Genomic DNA, 27,415 nt, shown 5'->3' with positions numbered 1-27,415 from the left:
TTCAGAGATTTGGTTCCCCTTGTTAATTCCAGGTGCTTTTCTCATCCCCTACACCTTAATGGCAATGTTTGGGGGAATTCCTCTGTTCTACATGGAGCTGGCTTTGGGACAGTACCAGAGGACAGGCGTCATTCCAGTTTGGAAGAGAATATGCCCAATATTTAAAGGTGAGCACATCAAAAGCAAGCATGATTATAGCATACAGCAGTTATAAAATCATAACATCTTGTATACAAACAAGTCACACAGAAAAGAGAATGGAAACAATAAACTGAAAAACTAGTCAACTGGTACGTTGAAGTAGTGTTTACAGGAACTAAAAATCCTAACAATTCAAACTCTGGAGTTTAAGAAGTCCAAATCTTTTTCAAAAATGAACAATTGAAACAGGTTCTTATATTTGTGAAAAAATCTAAATTCTAGCTATGTTCAGACATTCTAATGTTTAGAAAAGTATTGTTACTGAGTAAAAGAGGGCATGTTTCTACTAATTACTCTCTTCCTGTCCACTGACTTTAATTCAGATCAGTATTGTACTCTAGTTCAAAGAAAAAGCTCTTCCAGCTCTCCTCAAATGGCTTTGTGGGTAATTGCAACACGCAGATTCAAAAGGAATCTTACAGATCAGGGAGGTCCCATTGTTGATTCCCCAAACTACTGAGTAGCTCATAATGACCAGGGTAGCAATGGTGGCATTAAATTTTCTTCAGCACTCCTGGGCTGGGGGTGGTGGTGGGGATGCAGGTGGGGGTGGGGAACATTCAGAATTAGTGATCTTGGCTGCAGGGCTGCCAATAAAATCATTTCTAAGCAACATAATTGAAGGTTAAGCCCCAAGTACAAGAAGAGAAAGGAACAATTTCTGACTCCACTGGTCTTTCGTTGGGGATATTTCTTGGCAATATTATGTTGCAGGTAAACCAATTAGTTTTAACCCACTAGTCATTCAGGAAGGGCCACAATCCCAATGAGCATCTTCCTTGAAAGCTACTCCCAAAAAAAATCTTCCACGACACAAAATGGGAAATGAGTCTATACCTGTGATTTTCAGCATGGTGGACTCCTGATTTCAGTCATGCCATTGTGGGATGTTTCCATGTGAAGGCCATCAGGGGAGATAAAACTATGGGACATACAAATGTATTAGATAGATAGAGTTGCATAGAGTGTACAGCCCAGAAACAGGCCATTCATCGCAACAAGTCTATACGGGCATTTATGCTGCACTCAAGCCTTCTCCCACCCCTCTTCATCTAACACCACCAGCATATTCTCCTATTCCTTTCTTCCATTTCTAGCTTCCCCTTAAATGTATCTATGCTATTTGAGTTTTTTTGCACCTTGTCCAGTGTCTTTTTATAATATGGAAACCAGAACTATGCACGGCACTATGACGTGACTGGGTCACTGTGGGGTGACTGGGCCCTTTCACTTCCTTTGTGGAAACTGGGATACCAAGGGCAAGCCTGCCTCCAAATAATCTTTCATTGACTTCTTTTGCTAAACAGCAGGAATGGAGAAGGAATAATACTGAATTTGTGTGGTCAACATCAGACAACCAGGTAGACTTTGAGTTGTGGAAAATAGAGCAATAGGGTAGTTGGGAACCACAGGTAGAGGCAAAGCAGGTTACATATGGCTCCTAGGCAACATTATGAGTAGCATGGTTCCACCCCATTGCTAAATTCAGCCTCTCCAAATTACCAACCTGTATTTTTTTTTTAGGAATTGGATACGCAATCTGTATCATATCTCTTTATGTCTCCTTTTACTACAATACCATCATATCCTGGGCTCTCTACTACTTCTACTGTTCATTCACGGCCACCTTGCCCTGGACTAACTGTGACAATCCTTGGAACACACCCAACTGCACCAACTACTTTGGCAAGAATAATGTCTCCTGGAATAACTTCTCCAGATCTCCAGCTGAAGAGTTTTTTATGTAAGTGAATGTAAGTGGCTAGTGTTTGCTGGTCTCAAAGAGCTAAGTGAGCTGTTTGGGCAGGGGGATGGTTTGGTGGGTGGATAAGAATGGGGAGGTTGTATTTGTTGAGATGAGATCTAAGTTCTGGGGAATGAAACATAATCCATTGTTTGCACTCAATGCCAGCATGAAGCATTCACCCAAGTGGCCGTTCCATGTGTGCAAATCATAAAGAGTGCTATCAAGTTATTCATTATATGGATCCTCACAGGTGAACAGATTTCTGTACTTAACATATCTACATGCTCACTTTGCAATCAGAAGTGGGATCCAGGCTGATCTTACTGGTCCCTAGCCAAAGGGTACTGAGGCCAATTGTCATGCTCCAACTGCTGTTTGGGCTGAGATCAATTAATTGAGCTCAGACCAGGAATCAAACCTGGTACCTGCCTGGTCTGTAATGTTGAATACCATATTGGGTATTGCATCTAACTACTAAGTTATCATGGCAGCATGTTAATCTGCCATGTTCTGGATGCAGCTCAATGGAGATGTATACCATTGAGTGAAACCTCTGAAGGTAAAACGGAGCTGCAAATTAGGTACATAAACTGCTCACTGCCTGTCAAGGAAAATGATTTTGTCACTTCTGACATGTGGTTGAAGTCCAGCTCTCAGGAACCATTTGCATTTATATTGTGTTTTATACTATCCTCAGGGTGTCCCAACACACTCCACTTCCAATGAAAAAAGACCTTATATTATATATATATATATATCTATCCAGAATAGGAACAGATTAACATGCTGCCATGATAGCTTAGTGGTTAGATGTCCTCAGGACATCCCAAAGCATTTTACAGCCAATTAGTTACTTCTTGCAGTGTATTCACTGCTGTTATGTAGGCAGACATAGCAGCCAATTTGAACAAGACATGGTCCACAAATAGCAATTGTGTGAATAGTTGGATAACTATTTGGTTATGTTGGATGATGGAAAATTGTTGGCCAGGATACCTCCCTGCTCTCCTTCAAATAGCACCACAGGATCTTTCATAGTCACCTGAGCTGGTAGATGGTTAAACATCTCACTTAGAGGACAGCACTGCCGAGAATGCACCAATCCTCAGTACTGCATTGAAGTTGCAATCAGGATATGTGGTCAATTTAGCAGTGGGACATGATACCACAAACGTCTGAGTCAGAAACAAGAGTGCTGCCAAAATGACACTGACAAATCAATTACTCATGAAATGTGATTACTATTATTCTGTAGAAATAAGTGCTGGATATTCGTTATGTTTTTCTCTTGCTTTTAGACGGAATGTTCTGGAGATTCATAAATCCAAGGGGTTGCATTATGTGGGTGTGATTCGCTGGCAGCTTCTCTTATGCCTCTTTGTCATATTTACTGTTGTTTACTTCAGCCTTTGGAAGGGAGTCAAAACATCTGGAAAGGTTTGTTCAATGAGATAGGTATTGTTAGCTTACAAAAACCCAGTGAATCAGCCTCTGTAACAGTTTTTTATGGGGCAGTCATAAAAGGTGTTACAAGCAGGGGTGTGTTACAGAAAGGGGTCAAAGAAAGAAGCATGTCATACAAAGCAGTTTCTTATAGAGAGGGATGCGTTACAGAGGAACATGTTGCAGAAAGGACTGCATTACACAGGGGGATCTGTTATAGAGAAAAGTGTACTTTAGAGAGGGGCATGTCACAGAAATACAGAGCTGGATTTTCGATTTGAGTTTGGGATCAAATGCTGGTCCCAGCCCTGCACCATGTCAGGAGTAGTCACCTGATACGATTTTTGGCGAGCTGGCCAATTAGTGGCAGGGACGTGCTCACCGTCCAATTAAGGACGGCAGTTGAACTCCCAAGGCTGGAGGACCAATAGAAGGCTCTCCAGTGATGACACATCGGCAGTCCCACCATCCAAGATGGAAGGTGCGAGTGCCTGCAGAGAGGGAGAGAGAGGGCACTTTACAATGGAGGAGCCCTCTGAAGATCAGCAACCCCTCCATTGGATGGCCAGCAACTGCAGCTGTGGCCAGTTGGCCATGACGGGTGTGGCAGTGGTGGGGGGGTGGGGGGTGGGGGAGGGAGCCGTCCCTAGCGGGATGAAGTGCACCCACCCCCACCTCTATCTCCCAACTGGAGGTCTCCTCCTATCACTGGACATGTTTCAATGACAGTGTGGGGCCTGCCTGCCGACTGGAAAATTCAAGTTGGTGCGGGGGGTGCTCAATAGGCCCATTAATTACCTCAGTTGGCTGCCCGCCACTTACAGTTGGGTCACTGTGCTGGCTCTCACCCAGTCTTCTGGAAAATGGCTCAGGGATGGGATGATGCCGACATGCAGGCATGCTGGCTGGCATGAAATTCCACACTCTGCGCCCAGTCCCACCCCATTGACCATTGCAAATCCTGCTCCTTGTGTTACAGAGAAGGGTGTGTTACAGAAAGGTTCCAACTTTAATTTTTTTTTTAATCAAATATTTCATCTGTTGCAGATAGTCTGGGTGACTGCCACACTGCCATACCTGGTACTTTTTGTCCTTTTGGTAAGAGGAGCCACTTTACCTGGAGCATGGCGAGGTGTGGTTTTTTACCTCAAACCAAACTGGAAGAAGTTGTTGGACACAGATGTGAGTACACATAATGAAGGAGGCAGAAAAGCTCGGAATTACTGAAATAATTATTTTGAGGTCAAGGATCATTGTGCCTACTCAGCTTATACCACACTGCAGTTTTAACATTCTTACAGACACAAACTCTCGTTTTTCTGGATTACCTTGCAGCTGCACAGTTAGTTCAAGTACAAAAACAAAGAACAGCAGAAATAACAACACAATTTTATGTTCCCAAGGATGGATAAAAAATGGTGAAGAACTTACCATTCATTTTCACTGAAATGCTAAGCTGCAGTATGAGAGATATGATAACAGTATTACTAAGTTCTGCATTCACCATTATTTCCCACAGACAGTACCATCTATAGGTTTTCATCTTTTTTCATTCTTTTATGGGATGTGGGCATCGCTGGCATTTGTTGCCCATCCCTAATTGTCCTTGAAAACTGAGTGACTTGCTAGGCCATTTCAGAGGGAAGTTACGAGTCAACCACATTGCTGTGGGTCTGGAGGCACATGTAGGCCAGACCGGGTACGGACGGCAGATTTCTTTCCCTAAAGGACATTAGTGAACCAGATGGGTTTTTACAACAATCAATGATAGTTTCATGGCCACCATTACTGAGACTAGCTTTCAATTCTAGATTTTTATTAATTAATTAATTTTAAATTCCACTAGCTGCCAAGGTGGGATTTGAACTTGTGCCCCCATGCTATTAGCCTGGGCCTCTGGATTACTAGTTCAGTGACATTACCACCGCATCACTGTCTCCTCCATGTAAGTGAGTGAATGGACAAGTTGAGGGAGGTAGAGCTATCAGTCTTCACAAGATACTTATGGATAAAAAGACCAATCTTATCGTTCATAAAGAAAGACCCCGCCGCAGCGTCCAAATATTCTTATAAATGATTTCAGGATTCTTGCCTCCACTATCTCAAAGTTCATTCCGTGAGGTGATCATTGTGTGCATGAAGAACATCCTGATATCAGCCCAAAATTTACCTGTTACTTGTTTGAACCTGTATTTCCTTGCCCTACTCTCACAATTTAACTATTCTGTTATCTACCTTGGGCTGAATTTTATTTGCCCAAAACGGTGGCCCATGTCGTGCAGCTGCCACAATCTTCCATGCGGTGGATCATTTAAATAGCTGGGGCAGGCCGCCCCCGCCCCGATCATGTGGAGCGGACAGGCTGTCTGTCCCCGGCAATGCATCAGCTGCCTGTGCGCAGGCGCTGACGCCATTTTTAAAGGGCTGTCAGCCGTACCAAGTAATTTAAATATTTAAAGGGAAATGGAATTTCTCTCCCACCCTCCAACAACAATTAAATTAATTATTTGCCCTTCCCACCCAAAACACTTACTTGTACCATCTGACCTTCCCCCCCCAAACTGCACAAACTTTCAACTACAATCCTTCCTACAATCCCCGACACCCATGACGCTAATTTGACCCCGTTTACCACCCCCCCCCACCCCACACTGATAAACTTACCACTCCACGAGCATTCCGCCTCGTTTCCCCCAATGCGGATCCAAAGACGTGGGAGTAGCGGCCGCTGGGGTGAAGATCGCGGTGGGACATCAGTAGGCGACGTGAGATTAATTAATTCACTTATTTACATTCATTTAAATATTTAAATTGTGGTCCCGTCGCCGAACGGCGGGTGGGCTGCCATGAGGCCTCGCCGTCACCAGTAATATCGGGCCAGGCCCTCCCAGTGTCAGGGTGCGTCGCTGTCCTCTCCTGGAGGAATTTTGTGGCTTTCCCCCACCACGAAACCTGACATCAGGGGGTTGGTAAAATCCAGCCCTTTATGTGCCTCGATAAGATCACAGTTCAGATGCCTCATTTCCAGAGTCAAAAGCCCAAGTGTATCCAGTATTTCCTCATAACTCAAACCTGAAACACAACAATCAGCCACTTGGCACATTTTTGCACTGCTTTCATTGGATAAATGTATTTTTTTTAATTCATTCATGGGATGTGGGCGTCGCTGGCCAGGCCAGCATTTATTGGCCATCCCTAATTGCCCTTGAGAAGGTGGTGGTGAGCTGCCTTCTTGAACTGCTGCAGTCCATGTGGGGTAGGTACACCCACAGTGCTGTTAGGAAGGGAGTTCCAGGATTTTGACCCAGCGACAGTGAAGTAATGGCGATATAGTTCCAAGTCAGGATGATGTGTGACTTGGAGGGGAACTTGCAGGTGGTGGTGTTCACATGCATTTGCTGCCCTTGTCCTTCTACTTGGTAGAGGTCGCGGGTTTGGAAGGAGCTGTCTAAAGAGCCTTGGTGCGTTGCTGCAGTGCATCTTGTAGATGGTACACACTGCTGCCACTGTGTGTCGGTGGTGGAGGGAGTGAATGTTTGTGGATGGGGTGCCAATCAAGCGGACCGCTTTGTCCTGGATGGTGTTGAGCTTCTTGAGTGTTGTTGGAGCGGCAACCATCCAGGCAAGTGGAGAGTATTCCATCACATTCCTGACTTGTGCCTTGTAGATGGTGGACAGGCTTTGGGGAGTCAGGAGCTGATTTACTCGCGTCAAGATTCCTAGCCTCTGACCTGCTCTTGTAGCCACGGTATTTATATGGCTACTCCAGTTCAGTTTCTGGTCAACGGTAGCCCCGAGGATGTTGATAGTGGGGGATTCAGCAATGCTAATGCTGTTGAATGGCAAGGGGAGATGGTTAGATTCTCTCTTGTTGGAGATGGTCATTGCCTGGCACTTGTGTGGCACGAATGTTACTTGCCACTTATCAGCCCAAGCCTGAATATTGTCCAGGTCTTGCTGCATTTCTACACGGACAGCTTCAGTATCTGAGGAGTCACGAATGGTGCTGAACATTGTGCAATCATCAGCGAACATCCCCACTTCTGACCTTATGATTAAGGAAGGTCATTGATGAAGCAATTGAAGATGGTTGGACCTAGGACTCTACCCTGAGGAACTCCTGCAGTGATGTCCTTGAGCTCAGATGATTGACCTCCAACAACCACAACCATCTTCCTTTGCGCTAGGTATGACTCCAGCCAGCGGAGGGTTTTCCCTCTGATTCCCATTGACTTCAGTTTTGCTAGGGCTCCTTGATGCCATACTCGGTCAAATGCTGCCTTGATGTCAAGGACAGTCATTCTCACCACACCTCTTGAGTTCAGCATTTTTGTCCATGTTTGAACCAAGGCTGTAATGAGGTCAGGAGCTGAGTGGCCCTGGCAGAACCCAAACTGAGCGTCACTGAGCTGGTTATTGCTAAGCAAGTGCTGCTTGATGGCACTATTGATGACACCTTCCATCGTTTTACTGATGATTGAGAGTAGGCTGATGGGGCAGTAATTGGCCGGGTTGGACTGGTCCTGCTTTTTGTGTACAGGACATACATGGGCAATTTTCCATATTGCAGGGTAGATGCCAGTGTTGTAGCTGTACTGGAACAGCTTGGCTAGGGGACGCGGCAAGTTCTGGAGCACAGGTCTTCAGTACTATTGCCGGAATATTGTCAGGGCCCATAGCTCTTGCAGTATCCAGTGCCTTCAGTCGTTACTTGATATCACATGGAGTGAATCGAATTGGCTGAAGTCTGGCATCTGTGATGCTGGGGACTTCAGGAAGAGGCTGTGATGGATCATCAACTCGGCACTTTTGGCTGAAGATTGTTGCAAATGCTTCAGCCTTATCTTTCACACTGATGTGCTGGGCTCCCCCATCATTGAGGATGGGGATATTTGTAGAGCCGCCTCCTCCAGTTAGTTGTTTAATTGTCCACCATCATTCACGGCTGGATGTGGCAGGACTGCAGAGCTTAGATCTGATCCGTTGGTTATGGGATCGCTTCGCTCTGTCTATTGCATGCTGCTTATGCAGTTTGGCACGCAGATAGTCCTGTGTTGTAGCTTCACCAGGTTGAGACCTCATTTCAAGTTATGCCTGGTGCTGCTGCTGGCATGCCCTCCTGCACTCTTCATTGAACCTGGGTTGGTCTCCTGGCTTGATGGTAATGGTAGAGTGGGGGATATGCCGGGCCAAGAGGTTACAGATTGTGGTTGAGTACAGTTCTGCGGCTGCTGATGGCCCACAGTGCCTCATGGATGCCCAGTTTTGCATTGCTAGATCTGTTCGAAATCTATCCCAAATAGCACGGTGGTAGTGCCACACAACACGATGGACGGTATCCTCAATGTGAAGGCGGGACGGCGTCTCCACAAGGAATGTGCAGTGGTCACTCCTACCAATACAGTCATGGACAGATGCATCTGCGGCAGGCAGATTGATGAGGATAAGGTCAAGTATTTTTTCCCCTCTTGTTGGTTCCCTCACCACCTGCCGCATACCCAGTCTAGCAGATATGTCCATTAGGACTCGGCCAGCTTGGTCAGTGGTGGTGCTACCGAGCAACTCTTGGTGATGGACATTGAAGTCTCCCACCCAGAGTACATTTTGTGCCCTTGCCACCCTCAGTGCTTCCTCCAAGTGCTGTTCAACATGGAGGAGTACTGACTCATTAGCTGAGGGAGGGTGGTAGGTGGTAATCAGCAGGAGGTTCCTTGTCCATGTTTGACCTGATGCCATGAGACTTCATGGGGTCTGGAGTCAATGTTGAGGACTCCCAGGGCAACTCCCTCCCTACTGTATATCACTGTGCCACCACCTCTGCTGGGTCTACCTGCCAGTGGGACAGGTCATACCCAGGGATGGTGATGGCAGAGTCTGGGACATTGTCTATAAGGTATGATTCGGTCAGTATGACTATGTCAGGCTGTTGCTTGACTAGTCTGTGGGACAGCTCTCCCAACTTTGGCACAAGCCCCCAGATGTTAGTAAGGAGGACTTTGCAAGGTTTGCCATTGTCGTTTCCTGTGCCTAGGTCGATGCCAGGTAGTCCGTCAGGTTTCATTCTTTTTTATTGACTTGTAGCGGTTTGATACAACTAAGTGGCTTGCTAGGCCATTTCAGAGGGCATGTAAGAGTCAACCACATTGCTGTGGGTCTGGAGTCACATGCAGGCCAGACCAGGTAAGGACAGCAGATTTCCTTCCCTGAAGGACATTAGTGAACCAGATGGGCTTTTACAACAATCGACAATGGTTTCATGGCCATCATTAGACTAGCTTTTGAATTCCAGATTTATTAATTGAATTCAAATTCCACCTTCTGCTGTGGTGGGATTTGAACCCAGAGCAATACACTGGGTCTCTGGGTTACTAGTCCAGTGACAATACCACTACGCCACCGCCTCCCCTGTCTTTCCCCTGTCTCAGCCACCAGCACTAAACACAGTATTCAAGATGTAGCCTGACTAGAGACTGTACAATTTTACCATGACTTCCTTTCACTTATATTCTACTGTTTTGGCAAGGTCATTCAAAATTGTATTAGTTTAGTAGTTTTCTGCTCTTTATTTGTTGCACATATTCAGCATTAAGTCCACTAAGATTCTTAGATGTCTTTCAACATCATATTTAGCCATTTCTACACATTCATGGAATATGCATGTCACCCCTTTTTTCTTTACATGTGCACTGCTTTACACCTGTCGGCGTTAAGTTTCATCAGCCTTTGCTTAGCACATGTATGTATTTTTTCCAGCTTATATTGTAGTTTCTGAGCAGCTTCCTAGGCAAGAATTACAATGGGAGATGGAGCAACGAATCATGATTTCAATGCAATGAGATTTCAGGAGAGGAAGAGTGTGTAGGTCATGAAGAATAAGAAATAAATCTAAAAATTAATCATAACCATTGTGATGTAGATAAAATATGGAAAGAAAGAAATAAAAATGTTGTCATGGAAAGTAAGACTGGAACCTAAAGTTGAGAGAATTAGCTTTTCTTGTGTTCTAATTGTCTGGTCTCTACGTCTGTCCTGCAATATATTGCAATACTACTGCCTTTGTCTTACCTTCCACTAAGTGTGGTACTCTCTTCATAAAAAATAATGGTTTACATACATGTTCTATATAGATAGGAATCACATCAGAACAGATCATCCAATTACTTCTCAATGCCAACATGAAAAAATTGATCTATATCTCTTCCAGCTTTACTTTCTCACAAGACAAAACACTTTTTCGGTGAAGATAATGCCCTTTAGTATGCGACAAATCTATTTAACTTACCGAATTGTGCTAATGGTTTCCAGCATTGCTTACAGTAGGGATGAGAGCTGGTACTGTTGTTAAAATTTCTCTTGGTGAGCATTTCCAGCAAAAAAATCGTTTTTGTGAAACTATGACCAGCAAAATCTTTATGAAGTCATTACATGTTGCAAATTGAACCATCTTTCTTCAATGTTGGTGTCAATTTCTGGCAAATACTTATAGTTAAGTGAAGTCTAATTTCACAATCTGGCTTGGATTGTAGCATCTGCTTCTATGAATCACTGTTGCAATAGCACTCTCATGTTCATTATGTGCCTCATTCTTGCAGACAGCTGGGCTCTTTTATTCATTAACCACAGCCTCAGCTACAGACAGGTACTCATCCCTGGGTAGATGGGAGCTATAAAAAGATTAATGAGTTTATTATTCCATCAGAATGAGAGAGAAGCCCTTGCAAATGCAAATCATAAATTGAAACACACATTTGATTTATGTGCAGCCTTTGTTCACACAGTTCTTGCTATGTGATGATTGTTTTGCTAATAGATTTGTTTTCTGTAATTAAAGACTGCAACTCGAGAATTACTCAACTATTTTTCCCAGTATTTTCTTCCTCTGAGTCTACAAATTATACAGGCATTTAAAACAAAACACAGATGTCCCTTAACCATCATTTCTTAGCTTATGTCTTTTTTTTTGCCACTCTTTTCAACCATGGCACTGCAAGCCTTGGCCCTTCACCTAGATTTCTCAATAAAAACAATTGTTTGTTGCGGATTTAACTCAACCTCTGTCCATCTGGAATCTTCAATAAGGGCAACACACACAAGGATGTTCAATGCCTTCTGGTGGATATTATTTCACTTCCGCAAGTGTGGCTGGCTAGATAACTGATCAGCAACAAAGTCGCAAATGAGTTGCAACAATCTCAAAGCACTGGAGACTGTTCCCTTGAATGAATCCCTGGCTGAATCCAGCTTCCAATATAATACTGAAGCATACAGAGTAGAACACCTTATGTTTGAATCTTAGTCAGAGGTTATGCTGCAGCTGTACAAAACCCTGGTTAGACCCCACTTGGAGTACTGTCAGCAGTTCTGGGCACCACACCTTAGGAAGGATATTGGTCTTGGAGGGAGTGCAACGTAGGTTTACAAGCATGATACTTGGACTACAGGGGTTAAGTTACGAGGAGAGATTGCACAAATTAGGCCTGTTTTCGTTAGAATTTAGAAGGTTACGGGGTGATCTGATTGAAGTCTTCAAGATATTAACAGGAAAAAACAGGCTAGATAAAGATAAACTATTTCCACTGGTTGGAGATTCTAAAACTAGAGGGCATAGTCTAAAAATTAGGGCCAGACCGTTCAGGAGAGATGTTAGGAAGCACTTCTTCACGCAAAGGGCGGTAGAGGTTTGGAACTCACTCCCACAAACTGCAGATGAAGCTAGAGCAGTTGTTAATTTTAAATCTGAGATGGATAGATTTTTGTTAAGCAAAGATATTAAGGGATATGGGCCAAAGGCAGGTATATGGAATTAGGCCGTGGATCAGCTATGATCTCATTGAATGGCGGGACAGGCTCAAGGGGCTGAATGGCCTACCCCTGTTCCTATCTTCCTATGTTCCTAATTAGCAAATATAGGCAGAGTTGCTGCTCCTGATCACCAACAAATGCTATAAAGTGTGCAGCTGTGGTTGTGAACAGGATTAGACTGAGCTAAGACACCTTCCACAGTCGAGTAGCCTGCCAGCACTTATTGGGTGGAATTTTCTGCCCTTAAGCATTTCCAGGTCCCGGCCCCACTCTGATTGTTGGGGTGCCCCCCCACCACCCCCCACTCCGTGAGACCTTCCCAGAGGTGGCCAATTAAGAGGCTGCCTTCAAGTCCGCCATCCAATTAAGGACAGTGGGTGGTTCCTTGAGGCTGCAGGTCCAATCAGAGGGCCTGCAGCCTTGGAAGGATGGCAGCCCCATTGGCAGAGCTGGGCGCTGCCACTGTCAGAGAGGAAACACGAGGGGAACTCCATCTGTAAGAGCTTTTACAAATATATTAAAAGGAAGAGAGTAGCTAAAGTAAACATTGGTGCCTTAGAAGCAGGGATAGGAGAAATTATTGCTGGGAATGAGGAAATTGCAGAGACATTGAACAAATATTTTGTGTCAGTCTTCACAATAAAAGACACAAGTTGCATACCAGAAATAGAGAATAACCTAGGGGCTAAAAAAGTGAGGAAATTAAGGTAATTAATACCAGTAGACAAAAATCTTTGGAGAAACTTAAGGGACTAAAATCCGATAAATCTCCAGGACCTGATGGCCTACATCCTAGGGCTCTAAAAGAGGTAGGTTCATAGCCAGTGGATGCACTGGCTACGATTATGATTCTGGAACAGATTGGATGTTAGCAAATGTAACACTGTAATTCAAGAAAGGAGGGAGAGAAAAAACAGGAAACGACAGGCCTGTCTTCAAGAAAGTGCTGGAATCTATTTTTGAGGAAGTCTTAACAATGCACTTAGAAAATAATAGTATGATCAAGCAAAGTCAAAATTGTTTTATGAAAGGAAAATTCTGTTTGACAAATTTATTAGAGTTTTTTGAGGATGTAACTGGTAGGGTAGATAAAGGGGAACAAATAAATATAGTGTAGCTGGGTTTCAAAAAGGCATTCGATAAAGTGTCACACAAAGGTTTAATAGGCAAAATAAAGGCTCATGGAGTTTGGGGTCATAAATTAGCCTGGATAGATTTTGGTCATAAGAATAGAAGAGCAGAATATTTTAAAAGGCGTGAAACTTGTAAATGTTGATGTTCAGCGAGACCTGGGTGTGCTTCTACAAGGAACACATGAAGTTAGCATGCAGGTACAGCAAGCAATTAGGAAGGCAAATGGAACGTTAGCCTTTATTGCAAGGGGATTGAAGTTCAAGAATAAAGATGTCTTGCTACAATTGTACAGGGCTTTGGTGAGACCATACCTGGATTACTGTGTGCAGTTTTGGTCTCCATATTTAAGGAAGGCTATACTTCCATTGGAGGCAGTACAGCCAATGTTCACGAGATTGTTCCTGGGGATGAGAGGGTTGGCCTATGATGAGAGGCTGAGTATATTGGGCCTATATTATCTGGTGTTTAGAAGAATGCGAGGTGATCTCATTGAAACTTGCAAGATTCTGAAGGGTACACACAGAGGTTGTTTTGTCTAGCTCTGGAATCTAAAACACGTGGCACTGTCTCAGGATATGGGGACAATCACTTAGGACTGAGATGAGGAGAAATTTCTTCATTAAAAGGGTTGTGAATCTTTGGAATTCTCTACCCCTGTGGTAGTGGATGCTCCATCATTGAATATAAGTAAGGCTGGGGTAGACAGATTTTTGGTTTCTCAGGGAATCAAGGGACATGGAGAGTGGGCAGGAAAGTGGAGTTGAAGCCCACGATCAGTCATGATCGTATTGAATGGCGGAGCAGGCTCGATAGGCCATATGGTCTACTCCTGCTCCTATTTCTTATGTTCACTCAGCAGCACACAGGTCTAACAATCTATGTCTGTTAAAAAATAGGCCCTCTTCCATGAAGGTCAGTTTGCTTACAGCAATTGATAATGGAGGAAATGAAAAGGTCCATGGGATTCCTTCTCTTGAGGAAGAGGTATGATTCAAGCACAATGATCTGGATGATACAAGCTTCCTTTCTACTTATAAATGTTTCCTCCATTTAAAATGGGACCATCCTTACAGTCATGTGATGCCCCATCCAGCAGTTCAGCTTAAACCTAGGTAAGACAAGCAAGTTGAAGTGACAAAATGTCTAGGGCAAGAACTTGCAGATTTGCTGAGTGGGAATCAAGTGCTCAAAAGTTACTTGGCAATCAGCAAGTAGAAATTTCCAAAAGAACATATAATATCCATCCACTGAGACTCTACAAGTCAGTCAGCTGCTCACAAGGCCAATTAGATTTTAGGTTGCTAATGCTATACTTTATAAAAATAGTCTCTCTCATATTAAGATATAATGGGTATCCTTTGATCTGCAGAGATCAGTTCTGATTTTTTATTCTTTTCTTTAGGTGTGGGTCGATGCAGCTACACAGATTTTCTTCTCTATGGGCCCTGGATTTGGAGTCATCATGGCTTTAGCGAGCTACAACCAGTTCAATAATAACTGTTACCGGTAGGTCTAATTATGAACAGTGTCCAAGGTTTTACAAATCATATAACATACTTTCCTGACTGCTTAGTGAATACGTGCATGATATTGTTCCAAATAGACGAGGAAGTTTCCAGGTTCAATCCTTCATTTGTGCTGAGTCAGCTGATCGCAACGGGTAAACGGGAGAAAAATAGCTTTCGTTAAGTTATTTTCAGGGCCTGAAATATGCCTGGGATCAGAAGGGCATCTCCAGGGCTGGTGGACATTTCACCCTACTGGAGATCACCTCAATCAGGCAGGAGGGGGGGGGGGGGGGTGCAGAAAGCCTAGGTCACCATAATTGGAGGTGGAAGTGGGCAATTCATGCGTCCACCCACTTTGAAACCGATGTCATGGAAAGAGGTGGGATTAGCAATGACATGATCTGTGGGAATTCTCAGCAGTTCTGCTTCTGCTGCCCACAACACAATGCAACAATACAGCACTTCAAGAAAGCAGAAAGGTTGGAAAGCAGTCAGTTGCTGTAAGCAAACTGACCTTCATGGAAGAGTGCCTATTTTAAAAATATTCTTTAACTGTTGACCACAGTGGATATTGAATGCTGCAAATCCTACCCTCCCATCACCTAGTGGGGGCCTCAACTACACTGATGCTGGTGTAGGTACCTGCACTTTATTTAAAATTGCCTGATCCAGGTAATGCTGAGGGGATTAGGTATGTGAATAGCCAGTACATTGGAAGTCGTGCTTCCTCATTGTTGTGATAGCTAAGTGGAACCAAGGGCTCTCAGTCTTTAGTCTGTCAGAATGTTAATTGATTATAGATGGAATAATACACAAGGGGAAATTTCCTGCTGATGCTCTGTCAGACCAATGGGCATCCTTTCCTGCCAGTTGCACATATCAGGAAATCTCAGGAGCACACCGAAATTAATGGATGGAAACCAAGGACACTGCTCTTGCGATTTCCTGACATGCACAACCAGTGGGTGAAGGTTCTTGACTCAGAAAACGGACTCTGGGGTTGCAGCGTTTTACTGTTGGTTTTGTCAATTTGACTGATTTTTTATTTTCCTTGCAGCGACGCAATTGTCACCAGTTTAGTGAACTGTCTGACTAGTTTCCTCTCCGGCTTCGTAATTTTCACAGTGCTGGGATACATGGCTGAAATGCGCAACGTTGATGTGGAGGAGGTGGCAAAAGACAAAGGTGCGTGAATTTGAGCGACTCTAACAAAGATAATCTCTGTTAAACGATGGTCAACACAAGAAAGAGACTCGGAATGAAGTCATGAGTGAGTTGCAAAAATGTTACTTTGCTAAAATAAACTAAACTCCGTTTTCATGGAAGAGTCTGTGTGTGTTATAGAGACAGTGAACTAGTAGCACAGATGGAGGCCATTCGTCCCATTGTACCTGTGTCAGTCCTTGCTCTTTAACTGAAGCTTTCTATTTTGATGAATTTTCCTGTTCTTTCTCATATCTTATATTCCTTCTTTTTCAAATACTGATCCAACATTTTAAACAATGGAAAGTCGGCCAACCAGATTTAAGTGAGGACCAGGAGTTACATACCCTGGGCCTCATTTCTGGAGCACCGGATGAGTTTCTAACTCACACCATTACCCACCCGCCAAAAACTGCCCCCGAGTTAAAATCAGGCCTTTGGATTTTCAGCAGAACATCCAGACCATTGCTTCCTGAAAAACAACTTCAAAAGTCATTCTCCCACATTCAACCCACCGATCCCAACAACAACTTGCCTCTATAAAGCACCTTTAACTTACCAAATTAAGAGGAGTAGGAGTGATATCAAACAAAATTTGATACCAAGCCACAAAATGAGATATTAGGATAGATGACCAAAAGCTTAGTCGAAGCGGTAGATTTTAAAGGTGGGTAGAGAGGGGTAGAGTGGCGGAGAGGTTTAGGGAGGGAATTCCAGAGCTTAGGGCCTAGGCTACCGACGGTCCACTCTGTGTCCTCTGTATCCAGTTCACAGAGACAGTGTACCCCACTCAACTTCTTCACAGTGACTTTCAACCCTCCTGGTTCATATTTCCCCCCTCAATCCGAACTGCATTCTTCTAATCCTGCAACAAGGTTTAATCTGGTACAACTCATCCATATCCCAGTTCAACCTGGCACTCTTTCCTCTCTTCTATTCATGTGGAATTTTTCTCTCCCTCAGTTTATACTGACACTCTTTCCTTTCCCCCAATTAATGTTGACACTGATCATCCTTCCTTGCCCTAAAATGCTGCTTCCAGCTCCCCCTTCTTCCACCCCAAAGCACCACTGCCAACATCTGGCCCCTTCTTTTCATTTCCCACTTCTCTCTTCTTCCGCTGCCATCCATTTCTTTCTTGTTCTTCTACTGCAAGGGTTAGATGAAAATTCAATAAGAAAGTAAAAACATCCTCATTCAGATCAGGACTCTCCCATTTTACTAACTCGCTGTACTTGTTCTGTATCTTTATAAAAAAATTAATATGTCTTTTTTTGGGGGTGTGCAGGTTCCGGCCTCCTGTTTATCACCTATCCCGAGGCCATCGCTAACATGGACGGCTCCTCCTTCTGGGCAATCCTTTTCTTTCTCATGGTGATAACTCTAGGCCTCGATAGTACAGTAAGTAAAATCTTTAGTAATGCCAATTTGAAAGGAAACCACTACAGTTAGAGGGTCTCAATTGGAAGAAGATAGATTCCAATTGAAGGAATAATATTTCAGATGGAGTATTTAGTGGAGTCTGTGCTTGTTACATTAAAGCTTTATCATAAGAGTTATATGTAATGGCAAATGTCACCCAGTGTCAGCATTTGGCATTCTAAGAGATTAGACAATGCATGAAATCAGCACATCAGGCATTTCTTATGAGAGTTATTGTGGGGAATAAAAAATTAACCCATCTTTAGTGGCACCAGAAGGATTCTAACAGCTGCTAGTGCCCAAAACCCACAACATTGACAGTGGCATTCTTCCAGTGTGTGTGTAGAAGTCAGTTCAGGGCAAATCAGGCTCAGCTATTGTGTTGTCTATAATCAAATAGTCTATTGACACACTAGGCATTGAAAAATGACCACTTGGGAGAGATACTGGAGTGTAGCCAGTCCACAGGGAACAGCAAGGAGTCAATATCCATGACAGGAAGTAAAGAGGGAAGAAGATTTAACCACTTCATGTTCTATAATCAATCCAGTTTACTGGGTGATTTAAAAAAAATTATCTTTGGCAAGACAATCATTGTTGGCCATTAGTAGCTGTCCTGAGGATATTAAGAGTTAATCATATAGTGTTGGACTGGAGTCACACGTAGGTCAGACCAAGTAAGGATGGCAGGTTCCCTCCCTGAAAAGGGTTAGGGAAACTGTTGGGTTTTACAATAATCCAGCAGCTATTTTTCTGATGCCAGCCAGCTATTATTGAATTCACTTTCACAAATTCTGGGTTGCTAGTCCAGTATCCACTAAGCTACCATAGCTGACACAGGAATTTTCAGTTGGGAGTTGGGAGATAGTCCCTGAAGATGGTGTAACAAACAGCATACGTAATATTTCTGTGTTATTTTGAACAGAGGCAGTTTCTATGTCCATTTTTTGGTTGTGGGTGGGGGGGGGGGGGGGGGTGTCTACATAATGGCCTGCACAAGAAATGCCCCAGTGATGATGGGCCATAGAGGACCATTGGACAGCTGGTCTCTCAATGAGGATCCCCATCTGAAGAGACCAACCCAGTAAGGCAGAACATATTAAAACGGATTCCCTGGAACTCATTCATTTCCCTTTTGAATGCTTGCAGTGAATCTGCACTCACAGCAGACGCCAACAACTCACTCCAGAGATCAACCGTTCTCTCAAAAAGGACTTATTAGCATCTAATCTAGATCTGTGATTTTACAACTTACACTATGGGCTGGATTTTGCGCGCTTTGAACTTGGCGGCCTTCCAACACGGAAGTGCCGCTGCACAGCCCCCATGACATTTTGCGCGGTGGCTGATTTAAATAAAGGGGGCAGAGCAGCCGCCTCCAGTGACGGAGAGGGGGCAGCCGCCGTATCCCCGGCAACGGCGTCCTGTACCACTGCACATGCACTGGCGCCATTTTTAAAGGGCTTTAAGCCCTTAACATAGATTTAAATTTTTAAAGATGTATTGTACCTAATATGTTTTTAATAGATATTTAGGAGATGGAGGCCCTTCCCCAACCCCCCAAATGGTCATTTCACTGCCCGATATTTGCAAAACCTGCCTTATTCCCTACCCAAACTTTACCTCCCAACCTTCTAACTTTTGCCCTTCAACCCCTTCCCACCATCCCCACATCCAATAAAAAGTGGTTTCCCCATTCCCCCACCCCTCCCACCCTGAAAATTTTATTCCTCCTGCCTCCCCACCAGGTTCTCGCCTCAAAACTCTGTACGGAGTTCCGAGGTGCGTGAGGTACAAATGGCAGCCGTAAAATTGGCGTGGGATTGCCGCCGCCTACAGGTCGGCTCATTTACATCTACTTTAGGTTGATTTAAATATGTAGATGAAGGCCCTGCTGCCAAGTGGCAGGGGGATGGGTGCTGCACTGAGGTCCCTCCGCCACCAGTAATATGCGGCGGGCCCTTCTCAACGTTGGGGGTCAAGGCGGGTCTCTCCCCGCAGAATTCTACCGGCCTCCCCCAGCCGTGACCCATGACGTCGAGGGGCTTGTAAAATTCAACCCTATGACTCCTGGTCCTCCCCAAGCTACCTAGCTTGAATAACCTAATCACGTGGGTCATTATTTTAGAAAAACTCAACCAAATTGCAAAATCTATGATTTTCTAAAGTGTGCATCACAAATGAACATTGAGTGTCTGAAGTGCTGCTCAGTCACTCCAGTTACATTATGGTGCTTGCCCCTAATTTGAATAATGAGCCTAGTATACAGGCTCTGCGTGGTGATTGACTGGGAACTGCATTATGGGGCACTGAGCACATCAAATGCTGAGCAGGTCTCAGGCCTAAGCACCAGACAATAAAACAAACACAATTCCAACGCACTGCAGTATTCAGGTTCCCCAGACTGCAATATCAGCCCTCATTGTACATTTTGCATTTACATGGCAACCATTTAGAGTCAGATAGAAAACAAGGAGACATTCCAATCTGTTGGTTCAGTGGTTTTTGGATTTTCTTGTTTCTATCCAGATTGAAAACAATATGCCTGTAAACTATGCAGATACTTGAGGGTTGACAAATATGTTGTTTTGTTACCTTGTCCTTCTTCCATACGGAGGGGGATCAAAATACATTTAATTTTTTTGGGAATGAGACACAAGGTGATTCATTGTGATATTCTTGTCAACAGTACGGAGGTCTGGAGTCTATCATCACGGCAGTGATTGATGAATATCCTCATCTGTTTGCTAAAAGGAGAGAGCTGTTTGTTTTGGGACTGGTCATTGTGTGCTTTATGGGCTCTCTCAGCACTCTTACTTATGTAAGTACACTCCTCAAAAATACCTTATGGTAATTTCCTACCTTAATTGATTTCAGATTGTCTGAAGTATCAAAGATCACCCAATATTAGTTGTTGAAGAACTTGACTGGTGCATGAAAAGATAAATAAATAATAAATAAAAGATAGTGTATGAATGTGAGAGTTTTTGAAGGGGCAGCAAGACAACAAACTTGCAAGGCAGTTGTTATAAAGTCTTACCACATCCGTAGGATGTCCCAAAGCCCTCCACGGTCAATGAATTACTTTTCAAGTGTAATCGCTACTATTATGCAAATGTGACAGCCAATTTGTGAACTGCAAGATCCCACAAACAGCATCTGATAAATGACAGTAAATCTATTCATGTGGTGCTGGTTGAGAAATAAATGTTGGCCAGAAAACCAGGAGAATTCCCCTGCTCTGCTTCAGCTGGTGCTATGGGATCATTTAAATCCACTGGGAAAGGCAGATAAGTATAACACATTATGTCCAACCTCCAACAATGCAGCACTTAGGAGAGCTAGAAGGGGACATGAAAAAGTCTTGGCGGGTAGGATTAAGGAAAATCCCAAGGCGTTCTACACTTATGTGAGGAACAAGAGGAGGGTAGGGCCGATCAGGGATAGTGGAGGGAACTTGTGCCTGGAGTCGGAGGAGGTAGGGGAGGTCCTAAATGAATACTTTGCTTCAGTATTCACTAGTGAGAGGGACCTGGTCGTTTGTGAGGACAGCGTGGAACAGGCTGATATGCTCGAACAGGTTGAGGTTAAGAGGGAGGATGTGCTGGAAATTTTGAATGATATGAGGACAGATAAGTCCCCGGGGCCAGACGGGATATACCCAAGGATATTACGGGAAGCGAGGGAAGAGATTGCTGCGCCTTTGGCGATGATCTTTGCGTCTTCACTGTCCACTAGAGTAGTACCAGATGATTGGAAGGTGGCAAATGTTGTTCCCTTGTTCAAGAAAGGGAATAGGGATAACCCTGGGAATTATAGACCAGTCAGTCTTACGTCGGTAGTGGGCAAATTATTGGAGAGGATTCTGAGAGACAGGATTTATGATTATTTGGAAAAGCATGGTTTGATTAGAGACAGTCAGCATGGCTTTGTGAGGGGCAGGTCATGCCTCACAAGCCTTATTGAATTCTTTGAAGATGTGACAAAACACATTGATGAAGGAAGAGCAGTGGATGTGGTGTATATGGATTTTAGCAAGGCGTTTGATAAGGTTCCCCATGGTAGGCTCATTCAGAAAGTAAGGAGGCATGGGATTCAGGGAAAGCTGGCTGTCTGGATACAAAATTGGCTGGCCCATAGAAGTCAGAGGGTGGCTAGATGGAAAGTATTCAGCATGGAGCTCGGTGACCAGTGGTGTTCCACAAGGATCTGTTCTGGGACCTCTGCTCTTCGTGATTTTTATAAATGACTTGGATGAGGATGTGGAAGGCTGGGTTAGCAAGTTTGCTGATGACACGAAGGTTGCTGGAGTTGTGGATAGTGTGGAAGGCTGTTCTAGGTTGCAACGGGACATTGACAGGATGCAGAGCTGGGCTGAGAAGTGGCAGATGGAGTTCAACCTGGAAAAGTGTGAAGTGATTCATTTTGGAAGGTCGAATTTGAATGCGGAATACAGGCTTAAAGACAGGATTCTTGGTAGTGTTGAGGAACAGAGGGATCTTGGGGTCCATGTCCATAGATCGCTTAAAGTTGCCACCCAAGTTGATAGGGTTGTTAAGAAGGCGTATGGTGTGTTGGCTTTCATTAACAGGGGAATTGAGTTTAAGAGCCGCGAGGTTATGCTGCAGCTCTATAAGGCCCTGGTTCGACCACACTTGGAATATTGTGTTCAGTTCTGGTCGCCTCATTATAGGAAGGATGTGGAAGCTTTAGAGAGGGTGCAGAGGAGATTTACCAGGATGCTGCCTGGACTGGAGGGCATGTCCTACGAAGAAAGATCGAGGGAGCTAGGGCTTTTCTCATTGGAGTGAAGAAGGATGAGAGGTGACTTGATAGAGGGGTACAAGATGATGAGAGGCATAGATAGAGTGGATAGTCAGAGACTTTTTCCCAGGGTGGAAAGGGCTATCACCAGGGGGCATAATTTTAAGGTGATTGGAGGAAGGTTTCGGGGAGATGTCAGAGGTAGGTTCTTTACACAGAGAGTGGTGGGTGCGTGGAATGCGCTGCCAGCGGTGGTAGTAGAAGCAGATACATTAGGGGCATTTAAGCGACTCTTGGATAGGTACATGGATGATAGTAGAATGAAGGCTAGTTAGTTCGTTTGATCTTAGAGTAGTTTAAATGTTCGGCACAACATCGTGGGCCGAAGGGCCTGTACTGTTCTATGTTCTATGTTCACTCCTTCACTACTGCACTAAATGTCATTCAAATTACGTGATCAAATCCTGCAGTTCGACTGAACTTATGACCTTCTGATTCAGAGGTCAGAGTGCTATTTCTGACTATTCCAAACTGACCCTTGGTAAGCCGTAAATCATCACAGAAACCCATGGAAGGAAAATGAACCAAGTTTTCTCATGTCCCATCAATATCCCTCTACTGACAAGTCTGTATGTACGGATGTTGGAGGAGCATAGGCAGTAAGCCCTGTTAATATGCAAATCAGAGCCCCATGATGTACATCTGGTTGGTAACCAGAGTACACAGATTTAAGGTGATCGCTAAAGAACCAGAGGCAACATGACACAACCACTTTTTTTTTACACAGCAAGTTGTTATGATCTGGAATGCGCTGCCTGAAAGGGTGGTGGAAGCAGATTTAATAGTAACTTTCAAAAGAAAATTGGATAAATACTTGAATGGAAAAAAATTCCGGTACTATGAGGAAAGCCGGAAAAGGGCAGGTTCAGGTACAGTGGACTCTTTCTGTGGAGTATCATTCTATGATTCTCCTGTGTGAAATGTGCCCTCTCCAATATCAGCTGGGGGCCTAGCCTAAAAGGGAGCCCACAGATATGTGTCAATGTGTCCTTGTGGACCTGAGGGAGCATTGAGTTATAGAGTCATTATGACAGAAGGAGGCCATTCAGCCCATCGAGTCCATCCCGGCTCTCCACGGAGCTCTCCAGCTTCTCCTTGTCACCTCAAATCTTGCTGAAGCTCTGGCTCCAGTGCATCGAGATCGTACCCCTCCATCACACATCTACAGTCTTCCAGTCTGGAGGTGGGCCAGGCTGTCGGATATCACAGTCACCCAGAGCCAATGAGCTGTCCCCGGGGCCACTCATTTTTGTGGCCACCACGTGCTGGCCCCATGATAATGAGGCCCAGCCATGAAAATGGGCGTGGCCTCCAGCTGGGACTTTCAGACGACTGGCGGTTGCATTCTGCTTGCTGCTCGCTTAAAGACCTCACAGGGGAAAATCTGCCCCGGGGAGCTGGATTTTACCAGCCCCATCGACATCGGGGTTCCTGGCGGAGGGGCCTGGAAAATTCCTCAGGGAGAGGTATGTCACTGGCCTTGACACTGGGAAGGCCCTGCTCAATATTACTGCCGGCTGCGAGGGCTCATGGTGGCCCCCTTGCCTCTCGGTGACGGGGCTATCATTAAAATATGTCAATGTATGATCATCAAGGAATAATTACTGACCTCGCCGCGCCAGTCATCCCACTTCCATATTCCTGTGGGTGGCCAGCACTCCCACGCCTTTCGATCTCCGGACAGAAATCCAACGTGGGCCACTGGTGGGGAGGGGGGAGGAGGTAAGTTTTCAGGACGGGGGTGGGAGCGGGGCAAACCATTGCGATTGGTGGAGGGGATGATGGGAAGGGGTTAAAGGTTAAAGTTAATAAAGTTCGGGGGGGAGGTTGGGATTGAAAGGTAAGTTTTTTTGTGAGGCAAGGGCAATTGGGGGGCATGGGAGAGGGGCTTCGATCTTTTATTAAATTTTTAAATTTAACTCTAACATGCTTTTCACTTTAAAAACTGAAATTACTTGTAAGGGCTTGAAGCCCTTTAAAAATGACACCGGTGCCTGTACAGTGGCACTGGACACTGTTGCCTGGGACAGAACGCCCGCCCCCTCCATGTCATCGGTGGGGGGGGCAGGAGACGGTCTATCCTGGCCATTTAAATGTGCCGCTGCGCACAGCTCACACATGCACCGTTCTTGAAGCTTGCCACTGAGATCGGCAGCGAGCTGGAAAACTTCAGCTCAGGGTATGAACACTTGCAAGTCAGGTACAGCACCGGTTAGGTGTAAAGCAAAGCTACTGCTACTCTACATAACAAAGTGCCTTAACCCAAACCTTTTCTGTATCAGTGTGATATTTTTTGTTTCCCATAACACTTGCCCTTGCAGACTTTTTGAGTGGGTTTGACAATTTGTGCAGTGTTTTGCACATTTAGAATTATGCCAATTTTTAACTGGGTTGATATAGATTGAAACTTTCATATTTTGCTATACCATTTATAGCCAACAGAAAAAAAATCTTCATCCCATCAGTTTATGCTGTGTTCAAGGCTTTGTCTCAGAGTTAAAGGACCAGTGTAGTAACAAATTGCATCTCCCACTCCCTTATTACATTTTTTTTAGTTATAACTCTGCTCTGATTTGACATGCAATTGAATTTTTCAGGGAGGGGCGTACGTGGTCAAACTGATGGAAGACTTTGGATCAGGTTCCTGTCTTATTGTTGTGGTATTATTAGAGTCGATAGCAGTGTCCTGGTTTTATGGTAAGAGATCCACCATAATATCAATTCCTCTGTTTGGTTAAATAGAAGTAGGAAATTAAGCAAAAGAAGGTCGCAAGAAATTGGTCCTCAGGCTTCAACTGAATATTCAGGAGATTTCAATTTCGGCCCTCATGTAATCTCTGGGCTCTGGGAGGGGGAAACAGACAACAGGGACAGGAATACTCTGGAGCTGGGAGGAGCACTCCTGGTCCACATTAAAAGATTTTAAAAGATTACACTTTTCTTGTTGGTAGCAGCTGTATGGGTGTCTGGAAAACGTGAATGGAGTAAGCCTTACTCAGGATGGTGTAATCTGGCACATAGGTACTTCAACAGGTGTTAGACCTCCAATCACCATGTGCAAGAGACTTAACTCTAGTTTTAGACAGCCATCTGGAACGCCTAAAGAATGGACCTGCTGAATTTTGAGGTACAGACTAGGTGCAGGTTATTCAACTGCTAAATTGGTCAGCATTGTGTCTGTTGTTCACCCAGACAACCCCAATGAGTGAGAAAGAGACAAAACCGACGAGAGAGAGTAACAAGTGAGAACATAACCATTCGGTACAAGCACAAGAATATAATTTCAAAAAGAGCTCCATCTAGTACCATAAACCACTAAATGAAATTTAAGTGGTTTATTTTCATAGGATATTAAACATCAGTTTATTTTCAATGTAATCATTCCCACCAACATTTTTATGTAAAAATGTTATAATGGATGACTAAATTTAAGTCTGATTCTGCTGATTGGGAAGGCCCCTGGTTTGATCACCATTTTGTGCTGAGTTAGCTGGTCTCAGCTTGGGTGCCAATAAGGATGCTGCAACTGGCCTCAATGCTTGTAGACGACAGAGTGGAAAAATCAGCTTGGGTTTCCACTGCTAATCTCTGTCTTGCAAATACTTGCTGGAAATGCACACGTGTATCTTGCTGAGGACAGATTGCTTTTATCTGTGATGCCTTCCACAGTTGAATAGCCTATGGACACACTTTCCTTGGCTCATATATGAAAAACGACCACTCCAGTAAGAAAACAGAGGATGCTGGTGTCTGTGGATTCCTTCTAGTATAAGTGCTATAGAAAAGGTAGGAAGAAAACTGGAAATTTTATTTAAAGGGCTTTAGATGCTTTCAACTGTTCTAGTGGGGCAGAAATCCAGGTGTAGGCAATATGAAAGTGTATATTACTTGTAAAGGTTTTTATGGAAAGTGATTTGATGTCATTTTCACATTTCACATCTACCATTTTACATTGGAGGATGAACCCAAACTCCAGCTGAGATAAATGCTTCTTATAGGTTATATTAAAATACAGGATATTATCACTGCTTCAAATATACATGAAGAAATATTACTGAGCTGTGAACGTTACATGATAACATTGTTAGTATTTTTACCAGCACTGACAAATTTCCACTTTCTATCCTTTATATGCAGGTGTCCAGCGATTCTGCAATGACATCCAGACAATGTTGGGTCTCTCACCGGGACTGTTTTGGAGGGTTTGTTGGGTGGGCATCAGCCCTGCCTTCCTAGCCGTGAGTAACTAGCCTAATGCAACCAGTTGGTTTGTATATCATAAGGAGGCATCCCTTGGCTCCTACTAAAGACCATTCCTCCTGCAGTATTGCTGATATTGTATCGATCGTCCCCAGGTCAGACCATGTCCACAAGGTAAATACAAAAGACAGGCCCAAAATTTCTGTTCTGTTGAGGATGCCCCAAAAGCATGTGATATGTTGGGGAGACTAGAATTTGGAGCAGGTCTTGGTTCTTCCTCTTTGCTCACAATGAAAGATTCTGCTGAAAATGTGGGCATTTCTTCAGTTTACCCCTGTGCTGTTGTCAGGAGAGAAGTTTCCATCTCCTTTATTCCCCCATGCAAAGTTGACCTTATCCTGCAGTCACACATGCATGCCGTCCTGGTAGCACTGGCATCCATAATTGATTGATTGACCATTTAGAAAAAGTGACTACCGTGAAATAAGCCTGCTTTGTTCCTTTGGGTGGACTGGCTTACCTTCCTTGAATGAGTAGCAAAGTGCCACTCAGAAAGCTCTGGTCCCCCATGGGGCAGATTCCCAGGGAGCATTTTAAATAGCACAGGTGCCCACACCCTTTATATAAAAGAACCCTTCTCTAGGAATGGCGATGAGGTCAAGGTGGTGAAACAGACTTCTATTCATCCATCCTGACTCATCCATCCAGAAAGATTCAGAGTGCATCTTACTCTAACATGCCTGTTTCGGTTAAGGCTTTTTCCTCATCTGCACAGCTGGTTACTATTTCCATAATCAGCTTAAGTCTGTACATTCTTCCATGTTTGGTCAATGTACTCCAGACATAATAGTTAACCCTGATCACAGAAAATTGCTTAATGGAGGGTGCCGACTACATCTTCTTTCACCCTGAGTGTCAGAATTATACCAGT

General features: G+C 44.2%; 1 protein-coding gene across 1 annotated transcript in view; it reads left to right on the top strand.

The window, feature by feature from the left end:
- slc6a4b (solute carrier family 6 member 4b) overlaps window positions 1–27,415 on the top strand; it is a 38,407-nt gene that overhangs the window by 4,713 nt on the left and 6,279 nt on the right. Inside the window, exons 2-11 of the mRNA XM_068055480.1 lie at window positions 33–167; window positions 1,726–1,945; window positions 3,247–3,385; window positions 4,439–4,573; window positions 14,730–14,833; window positions 15,893–16,020; window positions 17,327–17,439; window positions 20,150–20,281; window positions 24,882–24,981; window positions 26,422–26,522. Coding sequence (XP_067911581.1) covers window positions 33–167; window positions 1,726–1,945; window positions 3,247–3,385; window positions 4,439–4,573; window positions 14,730–14,833; window positions 15,893–16,020; window positions 17,327–17,439; window positions 20,150–20,281; window positions 24,882–24,981; window positions 26,422–26,522 — 1,307 coding nt within the window. The remainder of the gene's footprint in view (window positions 1–32; window positions 168–1,725; window positions 1,946–3,246; window positions 3,386–4,438; window positions 4,574–14,729; window positions 14,834–15,892; window positions 16,021–17,326; window positions 17,440–20,149; window positions 20,282–24,881; window positions 24,982–26,421; window positions 26,523–27,415) is intronic.

The sequence above is a fragment of the Heterodontus francisci genome, chromosome 23 (assembly GCF_036365525.1).
Source record: "Heterodontus francisci isolate sHetFra1 chromosome 23, sHetFra1.hap1, whole genome shotgun sequence".
NCBI lineage: Eukaryota > Metazoa > Chordata > Chondrichthyes > Heterodontiformes > Heterodontidae > Heterodontus > Heterodontus francisci.
This window is presented reverse-complemented; position numbering and strand designations above follow the sequence as displayed.